The sequence below is a fragment of the Polychytrium aggregatum genome (assembly GCF_025602895.1).
Source record: "Polychytrium aggregatum strain JEL109 chromosome Unknown BJ171scaffold_24, whole genome shotgun sequence".
Taxonomy (NCBI): Eukaryota; Fungi; Chytridiomycota; class Chytridiomycetes; order Polychytriales; genus Polychytrium; species Polychytrium aggregatum.
The window spans coordinates 1-13,701 of NW_026516226.1; the positions used below are offsets into that span (position 1 = coordinate 1).

The window sequence follows — 13,701 nt, forward strand, 5'->3', positions numbered from 1 at the left end:
GCATGCGATTCTCAGGCTTGGCTGGCGTTGGGAAACGGTCCATGCTCGAACCGTAGCACCGCACCGAGTCTCTAACACACCCTGATGCATCCGTACCAGAGGTCCTGGTGACTCCCGAGCAGTTTGCGCAGATCTTTGCCGACGATATCGACTCCCCGCTCTCGCAGCAGTTTGTGCCGCTCATCTCGCAGTCCATCCGTCAGCAGTGCCAGTCGTATTTGGAGGAAGACAGCAGCCCAGGCATGGGACAAAATCCGCCTGCCCCCGTCCATCCCTTTCCGGAGGGGCCGACAATGAGCCTGGAGGACATCCGCATCATCATTAAGGTACGTTGCAACAATCACTGGCCTTCACATTTGCCTTTGCGGGTCCAACCGTGACGACCTTGCCGCCCACGAGAGAACCCTGGCTGGCGACGCTAACTTTACGGTTGCTCTCTCGGCGATGCTTTGTAGCTCGATGTCAATGTTGGAACTTTCCACCTACACGACCAGTTTGAATGGCCGCTCTTTGCTCCCAACGCACCCAGCCCCGAAGAGTTTGCTCACCAGCTGTCGCTGGACCTCGGGTTCCCTCAAGAATACATCTCGGTGATTGCCCACGAGATCCGGCAGCAGCTATGCCTGGCCCGAATCAACTTTGAAGAGTCTGCACACGTTGGTCCTGTGGTCGGAGCGGCCCCGGCTGCAACGGGCCCTGTGCCAGGCATCACTCCACCCCATCTCAGCGTCCTGGGACCACAGGGATCGGCGCTGAATGCAAGTTACCAGTCTGAGCACATTCAAGAAGGTGATTGGATCCAGTCCGAGTCCAGCGAAAAGGGCGGCCGAGAGAAATCCAAGAGGTAAGTGCCTATCTCGCACACGTGCAGCCATTTGTCGTCGAGCGGTGGTTCTGTCGAGTACTTCGCGCTGGGACGCGCAAATGCGGCTCCGGTAGCTGGAACTCGTGCAGGATCGGCTTGAGCGAAACTTGCGTGAAAAACAACAACAACACGGTGCTGCCCTTGGCGCCATCTGGTGCGCTGTATGCAGCCGAACGGAGCTGGGGACGCTCGCAGGTCGCAGTGCCTGATGCGAGTCGCCCGTGGTGTCGCGCTTTCCGTTTGAAATGGATGGGGGGGGGAATACTTTCCCACACACATGAGGCCGCATTCCGCAGTGTGCTCGTGGTTCTTTGATTTAGCACGCGGGGAACTGTCCCGACACGAACTCTTGGTGTCTAATTGATTCCTTGATTCCTTGGTCTACCAGGAAGCGAAACCGGCAAGGCGCATCCTACAGCTCCCAAAGTCTCAACCTGAGCGGCAACCCTTCCCACTCGGGGATGTCTCAAAATGCCGCGAGTATCCACTGGCAGCACGGAGGCCCCGCGGGTGGAACCAGCAACAGCAGCAGCGGCTCCAACTCCCGCACGATGATGCCTCCGAGTCACCCTTCCCGTATTCCATACCGCAACTACACACCGACGGCCGAGGAGCAGGCAACCTTTTCTCAGTTTGCATACGGCGCCGGTGGGGTCTATCTGGGCGGGCCCCAGACACCGACGCAGTCGCAGACACAGGCGCAGACACCAACGCAGTCACACCACCCTAATCCATACCAGAACCAACTGCAGCTTCCGTTTCAGTCCACACACTACTCGTCACAGTTTGGCGGGGCAAATGTGCCACAGCAGCAACAGCAGCAACAACAGCAACAGCATCCTGCACACCTCTCCATGCACTTTGCCAACAGCGGACCCGGCAGCAGCTGCAGCACCGACAACCAGGGCAGCGGCTCAACCATCGGCGCTCATATGCAGCACAATCACATGTCGAGTGCCTCACAAAAGAAAGAGAAGCGCAAGCAGCGCGATCCCCCCATCATTGACACGGAGCTGGTCGCGAAACAAGTCGAGTTGATGCAACAGAGCGCCGACCTGTTGAACAATCCCGGTGGCGGAGAACTCATCAACACTGCAAACGGAAACATCATCGATCTCTCGGATTCTCGAGGCATCAGCCCTCCCAAGAAGCACAGGGGGTTTGGTGCCAGTGCCAACATGTTCAATGCCGACGGAAGCATCGATGTTGGCGGTATGTCGAGGGTGGTGCTGTTGCGCAGGAGCCAGGGCCGACTCACAATCATGGGTCTGGCTGCGTCCCGCTATACTTTCATTCTCCAACTCCCCGGCTTTGACGCCAAAATGCTGTTGCTTGAGAGTCTGTCCACGTCATAGGCCATCTTCATCGCAATCGCTGATGACATCGCGCTCTCCCTCTCTCTGCAGAGTTTCGGCTCGTTTGGCGATGCTCGTGGTGCCTGCTCAGTGGCCGCTACACACCCACCCTCCGCAAGGGACCTCTCGGCTCGAAAACCCTTTGCAATGCCTGTGGAATCTGGTACTCGAAGCATGGATCCCTGCCTCAGGATCGATACCAAGAAAACGCAGACTGTGTATAGGGACGCTGCTTTCTTTTCCAAATCGCCATCGCTCGTTGCCGCTGCGGCTGCTCCCTTCACTGTTACGGTATCGACCGACGGCATACGTGCTCTCGACGCCTCGTATGCAACACTGTGGTTTACTTTCGCTTCTTTGATTTTGCTCATGCATGATGCATGGCATTCCCCCCCCTTCAACCATTCTGTCAAACTCTCTCTCTCTCGTTGCACTGGGTTTGCCTGCAATCTCCCTCCTTTCCACCCTCATGCGCCATGCGTTCATTTCGTTCTATTTTCTTTCCCTTCATACACGCTCACTTGCTTGTTCGGTTCGGTTCCATCACTCTCACCTGCTTGCTCTTTGCTTCTCATTTCTCTCTTTGACTACTTCTCTGGATCTGTCCCCCCCCATCACCGAGAATGCGCTTCATAGTTGCCGTGACGACTTGGTGGCCAGTCAATGCACCCCGATTAGAGCCCGCCTGGCTGTTATCAAACCAGGCTAGATCTGATATAGATTCATGTTTTACAAGAGCGCTGTATGGCTGCGGCACTGAACGTATGGTCACGCTGTTTATGGACGAGCCAATGTCCTTGGATAGGATCTCGACGGGGGGGGGCACTTTGATATGCCGCTGACCCACTGTCCTCGCAGCGATCTGCAGTCGTCAATCGGCAATGGCTTGATCAAAGTACACGGGTACCCAACGCCGATGTTCGCCACCGAGACCCCTCCATTCCAAAGCGACGATGCACCCATCTGGACCAACGCCCGAAGCGAGGATCGAGTCCGCACCAGACACGTTGTCTTTTGACGAGGCTGTTTCCCACACAGCCTCCATAGCCTCCACAGCCTTCGCAGCTTTCACAACTCTCACGAGGCTCGCACTTGCTTTCATTACATATTTCGCTCCTCAGTATTCCGGATTGCTCCAGTTCGATGAATATGCCTCCCTTTCGGGCCTGTCCTCTTCCTCACTTCCTCCCGATCCACTCACCCAAAGCCCCATCTACCGCTTCCTTCGCATCGTGGGCTCAACCTATCGATATCACTGCCACTGTTCTGTCATTGTCGCTGTCAGTATTTCTGAATACTGCACAGACACTACCTTTGCTTTCTCTGGATGTGATCGCTGCACTGTGGCATCTGACTGCTAGCTGTAACCCTTGCAAGGAGCAACAAAACAAATCTAGGACACCTGGGTTTCCATAATCGTTGTTTCCATAACGATTGTTCCCGTAATGGACTGCGGCCGCCCCTCCCGAGACGCAGGCTTTCAAGGCCTGTCCATGCAACTGTGAACAGAACTGTTCCGTTTTTCTTTTTTTTTGGCTGGGTAGACTATCAGGTCGATTCTCACAGGCGCTGACGCTCTCGGGACCTGCCCTGGCCTGCAGCACAGAATATGCGGCGGGCTGCATTTCGCCGCCCTCGTCGGGCCCTCGTCTGGCTCTCGTCTGGCCCTGGTCTCTGCTGGCTGGCGCGCCTGGCTTCCCCAACACGCCGAATCTCGGCTGGTCGGTTTGCCGAGATCTCCCATCTGGCCGCGCAGCCGAGCACTCTTCCCTTCCAAGCCAGCACGCACTGTCTCGGCGATAGCACCAGCAGCATCCAAAGCTCTCCTCCGATCTCGTTTTCATTAGCCGTTCGGTCACTTGATCTGCTCTCATCGCACACAGTCGACTCAACATTGGATCGCACCGACAATATCCTTCGTCTGCGCCGCCGCTGCCTCCGCCTTTGATCCCAGCGCACAAGCTTCTTTTGGAGAATTTTTTTTTGTCTGCTCCATTCTTTGACCCATCCGCTGTTGACTTTGTCGCCTCACAACCCATCGTTCGACTTTTCAATTGCTCCGAATATCCCTTGATTGTCCCCCCACTGCCTCCACACACTCGAAACATCACCACCATGATCAACATCCAGGAAGAGCACACCCGCAGCGCCTCGAGCCCAACTACTACCCCTCCTCTGCCTCGCTCCAATGGCGAGCAGCCGAAAGACTCAAAGCCCGCCGCGCCTCAGGCATCGATCGACATCCCGCCCAACGAGCTTCCCCAGGGACACGACCCAAGAATCGGCCTTGTCAACGGCAGCGTCTCGCTCCCGGTCGCCCAGCAGCAGCAGCAGCAGCAGCATCACCATCACCACCATGGCTACCATGATATTGTCTGTGCACATCTATACCATCATGGTTTCTCTCAGGGTCGCTATCACGACCTTGTTTTGCGTTTCGAGTGTCCCCCCACCGACGATCGGACTCTGGCGCTTGATCGTGCGGCCCTGGCGGCTGCAAACTTCAAGCTCCACCGCATTGTGGCCTCGAGGAGCCCCTTCCTTTCGGCACGTCTGGAAGCTTGCGAACAAGAAAGGTAATGTCGCCTGCCGAGCGCTGGATCCGCGTGTCGGTTAATTGGGCTGCTATGATCTTTGTGGCTGCGATCGGGCCGTGCTCACGACTTGCCACATTGATTTGGCTGTGCCCATGGCTCCAGCATTGTCTGTCAGGAGAGTGGTCGTTGGAGCAAAGGGTAGACTGGATCGGATTCCAGCCATTCTGGCATTCACACACATTCTCCCAGCCGATCCGGCCAATCTATCAGTGCTTGCTGCAGCAAGCAGATGCTGCTAGTCTAGAAACTCCCCCGTTGGAGCAGCATCCAGGTGCAGTGACTGATGGCTCCATTCTCTTTCTCTGATCAGATATTCGCTTCCGCTGACAATGACGGTTGAGCTGTCGGACCCCAACCTCACCGTCGAGGGCATCACGATCGCACTCGGGCATCTCTACGCCGGATATGCCCAGAGCCAAATGATGGGCCACTCATCTCGCATGCTGCGGTCGCTCCTGTCGGCCACACAGCTGCTCCAACTGTGGGATCTGCAGAACATGGTGTGCGAGTGCATCAAGAACGACATGTCTCGAGAGACGGTGCTGGACTACTGTCGGTTTGTAAGCCAGCTGCCTGATGGCACTGGATATGGCCTGGCCAACCAGAAGATCCGCGACTTTGTCTACCGCTTCCTCACCAAGGGCATCGTGCGAGAGCTGGTAGACGAGCTCAACTCTCCTATCTGGGGCAACCGTGGCGGAGAAGGCTACAAGGGGCTTGTCCGGATGTTCTCCAATCTGCCCTTTGAGTGGCTCAAGAAGGTGGTCGAGAGCGAGCATTTTGAAGTCCCCAGCGATATGGAGAGGTACGTCGCGCTGGTGCAGTGTTCTGGGCCGATATGATCCCGGCGGCGAGCGGTGCGGAAGCTGGACATTGGCAACGAGGCCCATATGACCAAAGTGATTGCTCGGGTGGCCCGGCGTGGTATCCTCGAGTTTTGCCAAGATTCAGAAGAATCGGGATTGAGTGGGTAATGGGAGGGTGACTGGTGCACGAACATTGCGAGATTGGCAAAGTGCTAGGGCAACCGCGGATCGAGTACCAATGCCAACTCCATCTGCTGCAGATACACTTTTGCCAAGGACGTGATCGGTCTGAGGTCCCAGCGACGCAAGGGAAGCGCAAGCGGACATGCAGCAGGTGAAGAGAACGTGCTGTTGTCCTTTGGCAGCGGCAAGACCCGGGGCAGCGAGGTTACGATCGTGCGGAAGGCGCAAAGCAAGAGCCGCCTGGCCGAGTCGGGACGAAGCAGCGTCGGGAGCCACAGCAACGGCGCCGAGCGCAAGGTGTGGAAGGCACAGGCTCTGTGATGCCGCCCGCTGATAGACCGCAACAGACGATGGCGGGTCTGGGTTTGTTGAATGATGCCGGAAGGCCGGCAGGTCTGAATCGATGCGCGCTCGAGACGACTTGCAACTCGAAGGCTTGTGCTCTGGCTGGGATTAGCGTCTGAGCCGGACGGCACCAATACGACGGAACAAACGGCGTCGCAGGGACTTCGCGTCCTGGCAATAGCCTCCGCCTGAGCACTGTCGCAGATCCGTGGGGGCTCATGGATACCATGGGCCAATCCTGCTCCGAGGACATTGATGTATCGTCCTGGAGGTGCCCTTTGGATCGTGAATAGACACGTTCACAGAGCCATGCAGCACCGCCTCTATCTATCGACATCGCGGATACCGTCGATGATTCCTCCAGGTATCCAGAGCAGCTTCATCCACCAAGACAGGGGCACATACATGGGGTGGGTGAGCCTGGTAGGCAGTCACCGAAAGCGTGCCAGCAACCGTGCCGTTGATGCCATGTGGCGAAGTTGTGATGGAGAAGGTGGCGAAGTGTCTGGATATACGAGGAGTGATGTGGGGCGATGTGACGAAGGACAGATTGCCAGAGATTGCGATGGATATGTGTGGGGTGGGTGGAGTGCTATGGGTTGCGCAATGGATGGAGCGGATGGAGTGGGAACAGGGGGCTGAGTCTGGCCGCCCTGAGGCGGAAATGTGCAAGGCCCGGCCCAGCACAGGATGACAGAACGGCAAATCAGAACGGCAAATCCGGTCACCCACAGAGCAGATGGCCACGAGTATGGGCCGCGTGCAGCGATGGATCCGGGGGAAGAGGGCGAAAAAAAGACATTTGGCGCGCACGGTGCCGAAGCCGACGGGACACATGCAAAGTGCAAGGAGATGCAAGATGCAAGGAAGTGCAACGGAAGTGCAAGGAAGTGCAACGGAATGCAAGGAAGCGCAGCAAAGGCCAAGGAGACGCAAACAGACACAGCAGCCCCGCGGAGTTCGCAAGACGCATTTGCACATCCGTTTACATTTCGGCCAACCATTTCGGTCAACCATTTCGGTCAACCATTTCGGTCAGCCATTTCGGTCAACCATTTCGGTCAGCCATTTCGGCCAGCCGGGCTGAAAACGCAACAGACACAAGGAGCGCAGACACAGGCCCGCTTGTCTTTTCCCGGCCGCCTTGCTGGCCAACCACGGGTGCGCCACGTCCGCGCTCCTATCGCCGTCGTTGTCGTCCGCGCCAGGCCGAGGCGGGCTCGCTTGGACCGAAGAGAACTCCTCTGGTCGCCGTCTCAGCCAACTGTTGTATCCGTCGCCTTGGTCGTCGTTGCATCGTTATTTGATACCACTAACGCTCCACGTAACAACCGCAGCTGCAACCGCAGCAACAGCGCTTCAGTATCCGTTGCCGCGCCTCTCCCGCCTCGCCTCGCCTCCGCTGCCCGCCACTGCCACCGAGGCTTTCTCGTCCTGCCCTCCAGACCACTCCCGTCGTTGCATCGGCTCTGTTGTCCACCTCGGCCTATTTTAGCCCAGCCAGTGTCCTCGGGCCTCACTCGCTCTCATCCTCGATCTCCCCAGGCCGACTTCTTTGTTCGTCCGATCCCATCCTGTCTTCTCCGACCCCCCATCATCGGTCTTGCACTCCTGTCGCCGCTAACATGATCACCCCCGCCGTTAATCCACGAGACAAACAACCTGTGGGCTCTCCAGCCGTGGCCTTCACCCCTGCCATCAATCCCATGTCCTCGACTCTCTCGCCGGCTTACACCCCAAACATGGCCTCACGCCCAACCCCCATGCTCGCCTACGAGCTCGAGCGCCTCAACTTCAACAGCCCGGCTCTGCCACCCACTGTGAACCTCGAGGAGACCTTTGATCCGCGCGACCAGGCCAGCTCCACCATGGCCGCTCTCGGTCTTCCCGGCTCGTTCAACTCCCAGTTCGTTGGGCATCCATCGGCCTTCAGCTCGATGGCTGCGTTGGAGTCGCCGCTATACCCCTTCGTGCAGAGCCCCGCTGTCGTGCAAGCGCCGCCCATAGGCACTCCATATTCGACTATGAATGTCCCGTTTCCTCACTTCTCGCCGGCACTGCCGCCCGCCGATCACTCGCTCCTCAACCCCTCGACCGACCTGCAAGCATCGCTGCTCCACAGCCCCCATATCCTGCTCAGTCCCTCGGCCGGCACCTCGTATTTGCAGCCGAGCCCATATCTGCAGCCAGCTGCAGCTGCGGCTGCGACCTTGTCGGCCCCAGAGACTCTGGCCTCGACCTTTACCCTGCCACAGGACCCGAGTTTTGCCCAGTCCAACTTTTTCGACGCCCTTGACGACCCGCTGCTCATGCCAGGGCCAGCCCAATTTGTCAGCCAGCCTCAGGACGACCTCGACTTGCAGGCCTTTCAACAGCAGCCACTGCAGCTCCAACAACCACAACAACAGCAGTTCCAGCAGCAGCAGCAGCAGCAGTTCCACATTCAAGAGCAGCTCCACTTCCCACAGTCGCAATTCTATGGCGTCGGCACCCTCCAGTCGCTGCCTCAGATCATCGCCACCATGCCCGACGATGCCAATTCTGCGATCATGTTCACTCCACGAATCAGCGTGCTGTCACCGGACCTGTCTGCAATCAGCCCGCACATTTCGATGATGAACCAACAGCTCCCGCTCACTATTACGTCGCAGACGCCGCTGAGTGTGCTGTCGCCTGCCCTGCTTTCCGTCATCCATACGCCGATCCAGCCCTCTCCCATCGACTCTGGTGAGAATCTGTGACTTTTACTATAACGATCAGACGCCGTTGCTCTAGCTGCGTCTCCGGTCGTGTATGCATCTGCAATGTCTGGTCGAGCATGCATGAATAGGAAGGTGCTTTGTGAATCTAATCTCTCCGCTCGACTCGGCTTCGGCATCCATCGACCGTGTTTCCCTGCTAGAATGGTCGTATGCGGGCTCCAGCGCCTCACCGTCCCTGCTGGTCTCTGAAGAGCTCGATGCCGGCTTTGATTCAACGGAGCTGGGTGATGAGGAACTCGATTCGCCTTTGCTTGAAGATGGCGCTGCGTCTGCAACCACAACAAAGGCCAAGCGACACGCATGCACCTATCCCGGCTGTAACAAATCCTTCACCAGGATGAACAACCTGAAGAGCCACATCGACGGTGCTCACGAACGTAAGGGACTGCTGCTCAGCGATTCTGCCTATGCATTTGCTCTGCCCCCCCCCCTCCTGATGCGATCTGTCTATCAGCATAGCCCGCTGAGCGCCATGGCCATGGACTTGCACCGTCGCCACTCCTGCGTTGCTGTCTCACTGCCTCATGATTTAACGCCTTTCTGCCGCGTCGTCCTCGATTCTTTCGTCGACTCGTCGAATCCACTGCGCCAATCTTGATCTGCCACAGATGTCCGCAAGTATACGTGCCCTGGATGCAACACATCCTTTGTTCGCCAACAGGACATGGCGCGACACCGGAAGCAAAACTGCCGGCAGCTCCGCCAGTCCAGCACGGTTGCTGCTGCTGCTGCCGGAGGATCGTCGCCAATAGCGCGCTATGTGTGCGAGGACTGCGGCCGCAGGTTTTGTCGACAGGTACGAAAGCCGGTCTGGTGATGCGCGACGGTCGCATGTGGTGGCTCGACGCTTCAGTGTCCCTAGCGCCTGCATGAGATATAGATGGCAATGGTCAGTCTCCTTGGAGAGGCATGTCCTGATGTCGAGGTCCTTCGGATGGTTGCTTTTGGGTGTCTGCGGCTCTGCGATCTTCCTCTGACACCCATGCTGTCGTGGCCTTGTTTTTGCACAGGACGCTGTCCCACGCCACAAGAGAAAAAACTGCCCACGCCTCAAAGAACACCGTGCCGATGCGCCGGCGCAGGACGACGATCAGTCTATCGACCATCTGGTCAACCATCCCACCGACTACCTCCAGCAGTAGTCACATGCTGACTCGATCGGTCGCTGCACTTGTCCTCTTTGGCTGTCACACACATCAGTTTATTTCATATATGGTTACATGGCTCGTTTCTTTCGGACTTGTGTCCCCCCCTTTTATTGCCGATGCCGACGAAGCCGCCGTAGCTTATCATCCCGCACATTTTGTGTCTGTGCTGTGTTTATTTGTCGGCGCAGCGTATGGCCGTCCTTTCTTGCTCTCTTTCATTCATTTCGTCGTTCGTTCACTCATTCATTTCGTTTCGCTGTTCGTTCGTTCCGTATTGTTATCGTATGTTCTCGTTTCTTTCATATTTTGTACCTCTTGTTGCCCCCCCCCATCTTTCTCTCCGTTCATCTTCCTCTCTTTGTATTTCCATGTATAGATTCGATTTGGAGCGATTACGCCCATGGATGAGGAAGGCTTCACGGCTCCTTCCCCCCCCTCCTCTGTTTATTTGTAATCTTTGATCATCTATTTTGGGCTTTCCGGGAGGAGATCTCCATTCCAATTGGAAATGTACAATCTATCCAAAAGAAAGTGGAAGTGGAAGCACAGGGCCAAGGAAACGGAGAGGGTGAGGGGAGAGAGAGTTCACTGCTCCTTTGAGCTCAGCATCATCCAGTCGGGACAGGAAGAGGCGAGAACATGGCCAAGGCACGGGCAACAGGGCTTCGCAGGTATACTTGTCAAGCTTTTGGTGCGTCTCCCTGGTCCCGGTTTCCCCAATGCGAATGACCACGACTGCTTTCGAGATCCTCGTTCGATGCTGCGGATACTGTATATTTTGAAGTTACATCATTTTGTACATATCCCCTTGGGCTGGCCAAGACGAGCGATGTGCTGCCTTTTCCGCTCGATCGGTACTCTCCTTTGGTCCCCGCAGCGCCAATACATAGACATGATTAAGTAGCCATAGACGATCCCGTGCTAGCGGAGCGAGTTGGTTAATGGGTCATCGGCGGTCACCAACTTGCCCGGTGGCTCAAGGAGCTTTTGGCCGGGCTTGATCGGGAAACACTTCCAGAACTAACAATATAGGAACAGAGCAGAGGAGAGAGATTAACGTATGCACGGCGATTGATAGCCGGCAGGGAAGGGAGAGACGATCGGCAAACAGTTGCAGGCTCAGTTCACACCACCGACGGTGTTGCGCCATCCTCTGCTCCCTTCCCCTCACGCCCACCTTGAGGTTCTCATCGCTCGCTGCCGTCACTACTGTTTGGCCGTCCGGGCTGAGCGCCATGTGGATCGGTCGTTCCTTGTGTCCAGGCATTGTGCCGACCTGTTCCATCGACGGATAGCTCCACAGAATAAGTTGGTTCTCGTCGCGGTATTGGGCCGAGATGAGCTCTCGATACGACTTTGACCAGAGCACGGCGCAGACTGAGTTATGAAAGTGTAACGAAGATCGATCAAAGATTTAGCTAGCAGCCCACATCCGCATCTCCCTTGTCGCCTCGTGCACCATGCTACAGTGTTCCCGCACTTCCATATTTCTGACGGGGCTACTGGCAGACTTTACCTTGTGAGCCCGTGTGAACTTTCTTCACGCATGTTCCGGTATCGGTATTCCAGAACCGAATACATCGATCGTCAAGACCTCCGCCTGTCTCACACGCAACGATCGAAGGACGAGTCAGTTGGCGGCAGCGAGGAAGGCAGGGCTGTTGATCAAGCAGTCACTACCGCTCCACTTGTTCGTCACCGCTCTCGCCCACTCAAGCCAAGATCATACTTGAGACCGTCGTCAGTCCCGCCGTACACCCTTAGCCAAGCATCAACACCAGTGTTAACTATACCTGTAGCTAGCAGATTGTATTGCCATGGGCACCAGGCTATCGCTCGGACAGCTGCTGAGTGCCCTGCAAGCTCGAGCTTTGGGCTGCTTCTGCCAATCTCCCACAGAAACACTCGGTTGTCGTTTCCGCCGCTGGCCAGGAGCCTGCCTTGAGGACACCATCGCAAGCCCACCACCCGGTCCGTGTGGGCGCCTCCAAAAGTTTGGATCCACTGACCGATCGAGTTCTTGCCGTTGTAGTTGAGGATCTTGCCGGAGCGGTCGCCCAGAGATACAACTCCTTGCCGATTCCATGAGATGGCGCAGACCGGGTATGACTGCTGGCAGCTGAACAGCTTGCCCATGTATCCGCTTCCTGGAGTGACGTCGTAGATGGTGCAGAGGCCGCTCAGGGTTCCCACGGCGACCTTGGTGCCGTCGACGGAGAAGGCGCAGGAAGAGATATGATCGTCGCGGTTTCGTTGGCTCTGAAGTGTGTCGACCTGGCCGGTTGACTTGAGATCAGTTCAGGGTGAGGCGAGTGGGGGGGGCGTGAGTACGAGGTGAATGGGGGGAAGGAGCAGTAAATACCATTAGAACAGGACAATCATCGACATGCAGTGAGTACAGAAGGTCGTTGACGGATAGTCTGTGCGCCATATTGGAGCACCGAAAGAGGATATCCGATCAAACAAGGCGGTTGCTTGCATCCAATGCAGCCACAGGGTCCGAGTCCGTGAAAGAGAAAATGGCCTCGCCTTCAATGAGGCCGGATCGTCGCTCACTGCACGGCGAGGTAAACTCACGTCCGTCCATAGATAGCAGGTTTCGGCGAGACCAACAGCAAGGCAGCCAGAGGACGACCTTTTCATCAGGAGGACACCGGATGGGCGGGGGAGGGTGAGATTAAGTCAGTCACGATGGCGGGCTGTCCGCTGGACGATACAGCACCCTCGAAGAGTTCTCGACTTTGGCGATTTGCATACAGGAACACTCGACATAGAATGAAAGCATATGCAGTTGATGCCACTGGCCATCTGCTGGTCGTTTCCATAGATTCGACCACCACCAGAGCCTCCCTCGCCCTCCGAACTCAAATACCCGGTTCGAGCACTGATGTTATCGTCATGGGCACACGCGACACTATGCTCTCACCAGTCGAGCACGTTGTAGTAAAAGTCGTTCATGAGATTCGGAGCATCCAAGACCCTCTCTGGCGACTGCGGAATGGGTGGGCGCTTCCTGGGCGATGAGCTCGGCAGTCTTGCTGCCAGGGACTCGAAGAAAGAAGCGTGGACCGGCCGACCCCCCAAAGCGTTTGGAACGGGCAAGTCAAAATCCAGAACCGGCCTGTCCAGCCGGAGTCCTGTGGCTTCTGCGACGATATCATCGTGGCTCTGGATGTCGGGCTCTCGCGCTGTTCCCACGGTTGGGGCTGTCGCTGCTCGGCCCCACGTTCGACTAGTGCGTGGGCGGACTGGAGTCGATGGCGATGGACGTGGATGGGAAGATGCTGAGCTCCGTGATCGGAGAGAGGGTGGGGTCTGAGGAATGGGCTGGTAGAGACGGATCTCGGATGGGGCTGGCGATCGTAGATGGCTCGAGAGCGTCGTGGGGTACTGGGCCGATAGAAAGGGAGCGACAAGGGCCGAGGCCGACACTGTGGGGCTCCCGGTCCCAGCACCGGCATCGCTCGATGTCTCGCCCGATGGCGAGCTCGCTGAGGCCGAGCTCTCAATGTGTCCGTATGGATGACTGAAGGCAAATTTGGATGAGGGCGATACCGGGTTTGGGATAAAGCGATCGGGTTGGAAGCCGGGCTTGACTCGCCGGCCGAACAGCTCAAGGATGGAGCGCTGGCTCTTGGGG

General features: G+C 57.0%; 4 protein-coding genes across 4 annotated transcripts; 3 read left to right on the forward strand and 1 right to left on the reverse strand.

Annotated features, from left to right (window-relative positions):
• Window positions 1-101: 101 nt before the first annotated feature.
• On the forward strand, window positions 102-2,444 carry BJ171DRAFT_623613 (uncharacterized protein; the record flags this gene model as incomplete). The annotated part of the gene is made up of 4 exons (XM_053115462.1): window positions 102-326; window positions 456-844; window positions 1,254-2,077; window positions 2,272-2,444. Coding segments are annotated over 4 exons (1,611 nt in total), but the record flags the coding sequence as incomplete, so codon positions are not given.
• A 1,492-nt stretch (window positions 2,445-3,936) lies between these two features.
• Window positions 3,937-6,539, forward strand: BJ171DRAFT_460238 (uncharacterized protein). Its single transcript, XM_053108434.1, has 3 exons — window positions 3,937-4,796; window positions 5,128-5,622; window positions 5,884-6,539. Exons 1-3 carry the CDS (start codon window positions 4,336-4,338, stop codon window positions 6,125-6,127), a joined length of 1,200 nt encoding a protein of 399 aa, XP_052965476.1. The 5' UTR covers window positions 3,937-4,335; the 3' UTR covers window positions 6,128-6,539.
• Window positions 6,540-7,617: 1,078 nt separating this feature from the next.
• Window positions 7,618-10,154, forward strand: BJ171DRAFT_143169 (uncharacterized protein). The gene is made up of 4 exons (XM_053105712.1): window positions 7,618-8,878; window positions 9,054-9,290; window positions 9,522-9,709; window positions 9,924-10,154. The coding sequence occupies exons 1-4, from the start codon at window positions 7,777-7,779 to the stop codon at window positions 10,053-10,055; spliced, it is 1,659 nt and encodes a 552-aa protein (XP_052965477.1). The 5' UTR covers window positions 7,618-7,776; the 3' UTR covers window positions 10,056-10,154.
• Window positions 10,155-10,828: 674 nt separating this feature from the next.
• Window positions 10,829-13,196, reverse strand: BJ171DRAFT_460240 (WD40-repeat-containing domain protein). Its single transcript, XM_053108435.1, has 6 exons — window positions 12,988-13,196; window positions 12,639-12,696; window positions 11,855-12,347; window positions 11,578-11,661; window positions 11,239-11,438; window positions 10,829-11,081 (listed from the first exon to the last, which is right to left on the reverse strand). The coding sequence occupies exons 1-6, from the start codon at window positions 13,017-13,019 to the stop codon at window positions 10,983-10,985; spliced, it is 966 nt and encodes a 321-aa protein (XP_052965478.1). The 5' UTR covers window positions 13,020-13,196; the 3' UTR covers window positions 10,829-10,982.
• Between the last annotated feature and the right edge of the window lie 505 nt (window positions 13,197-13,701).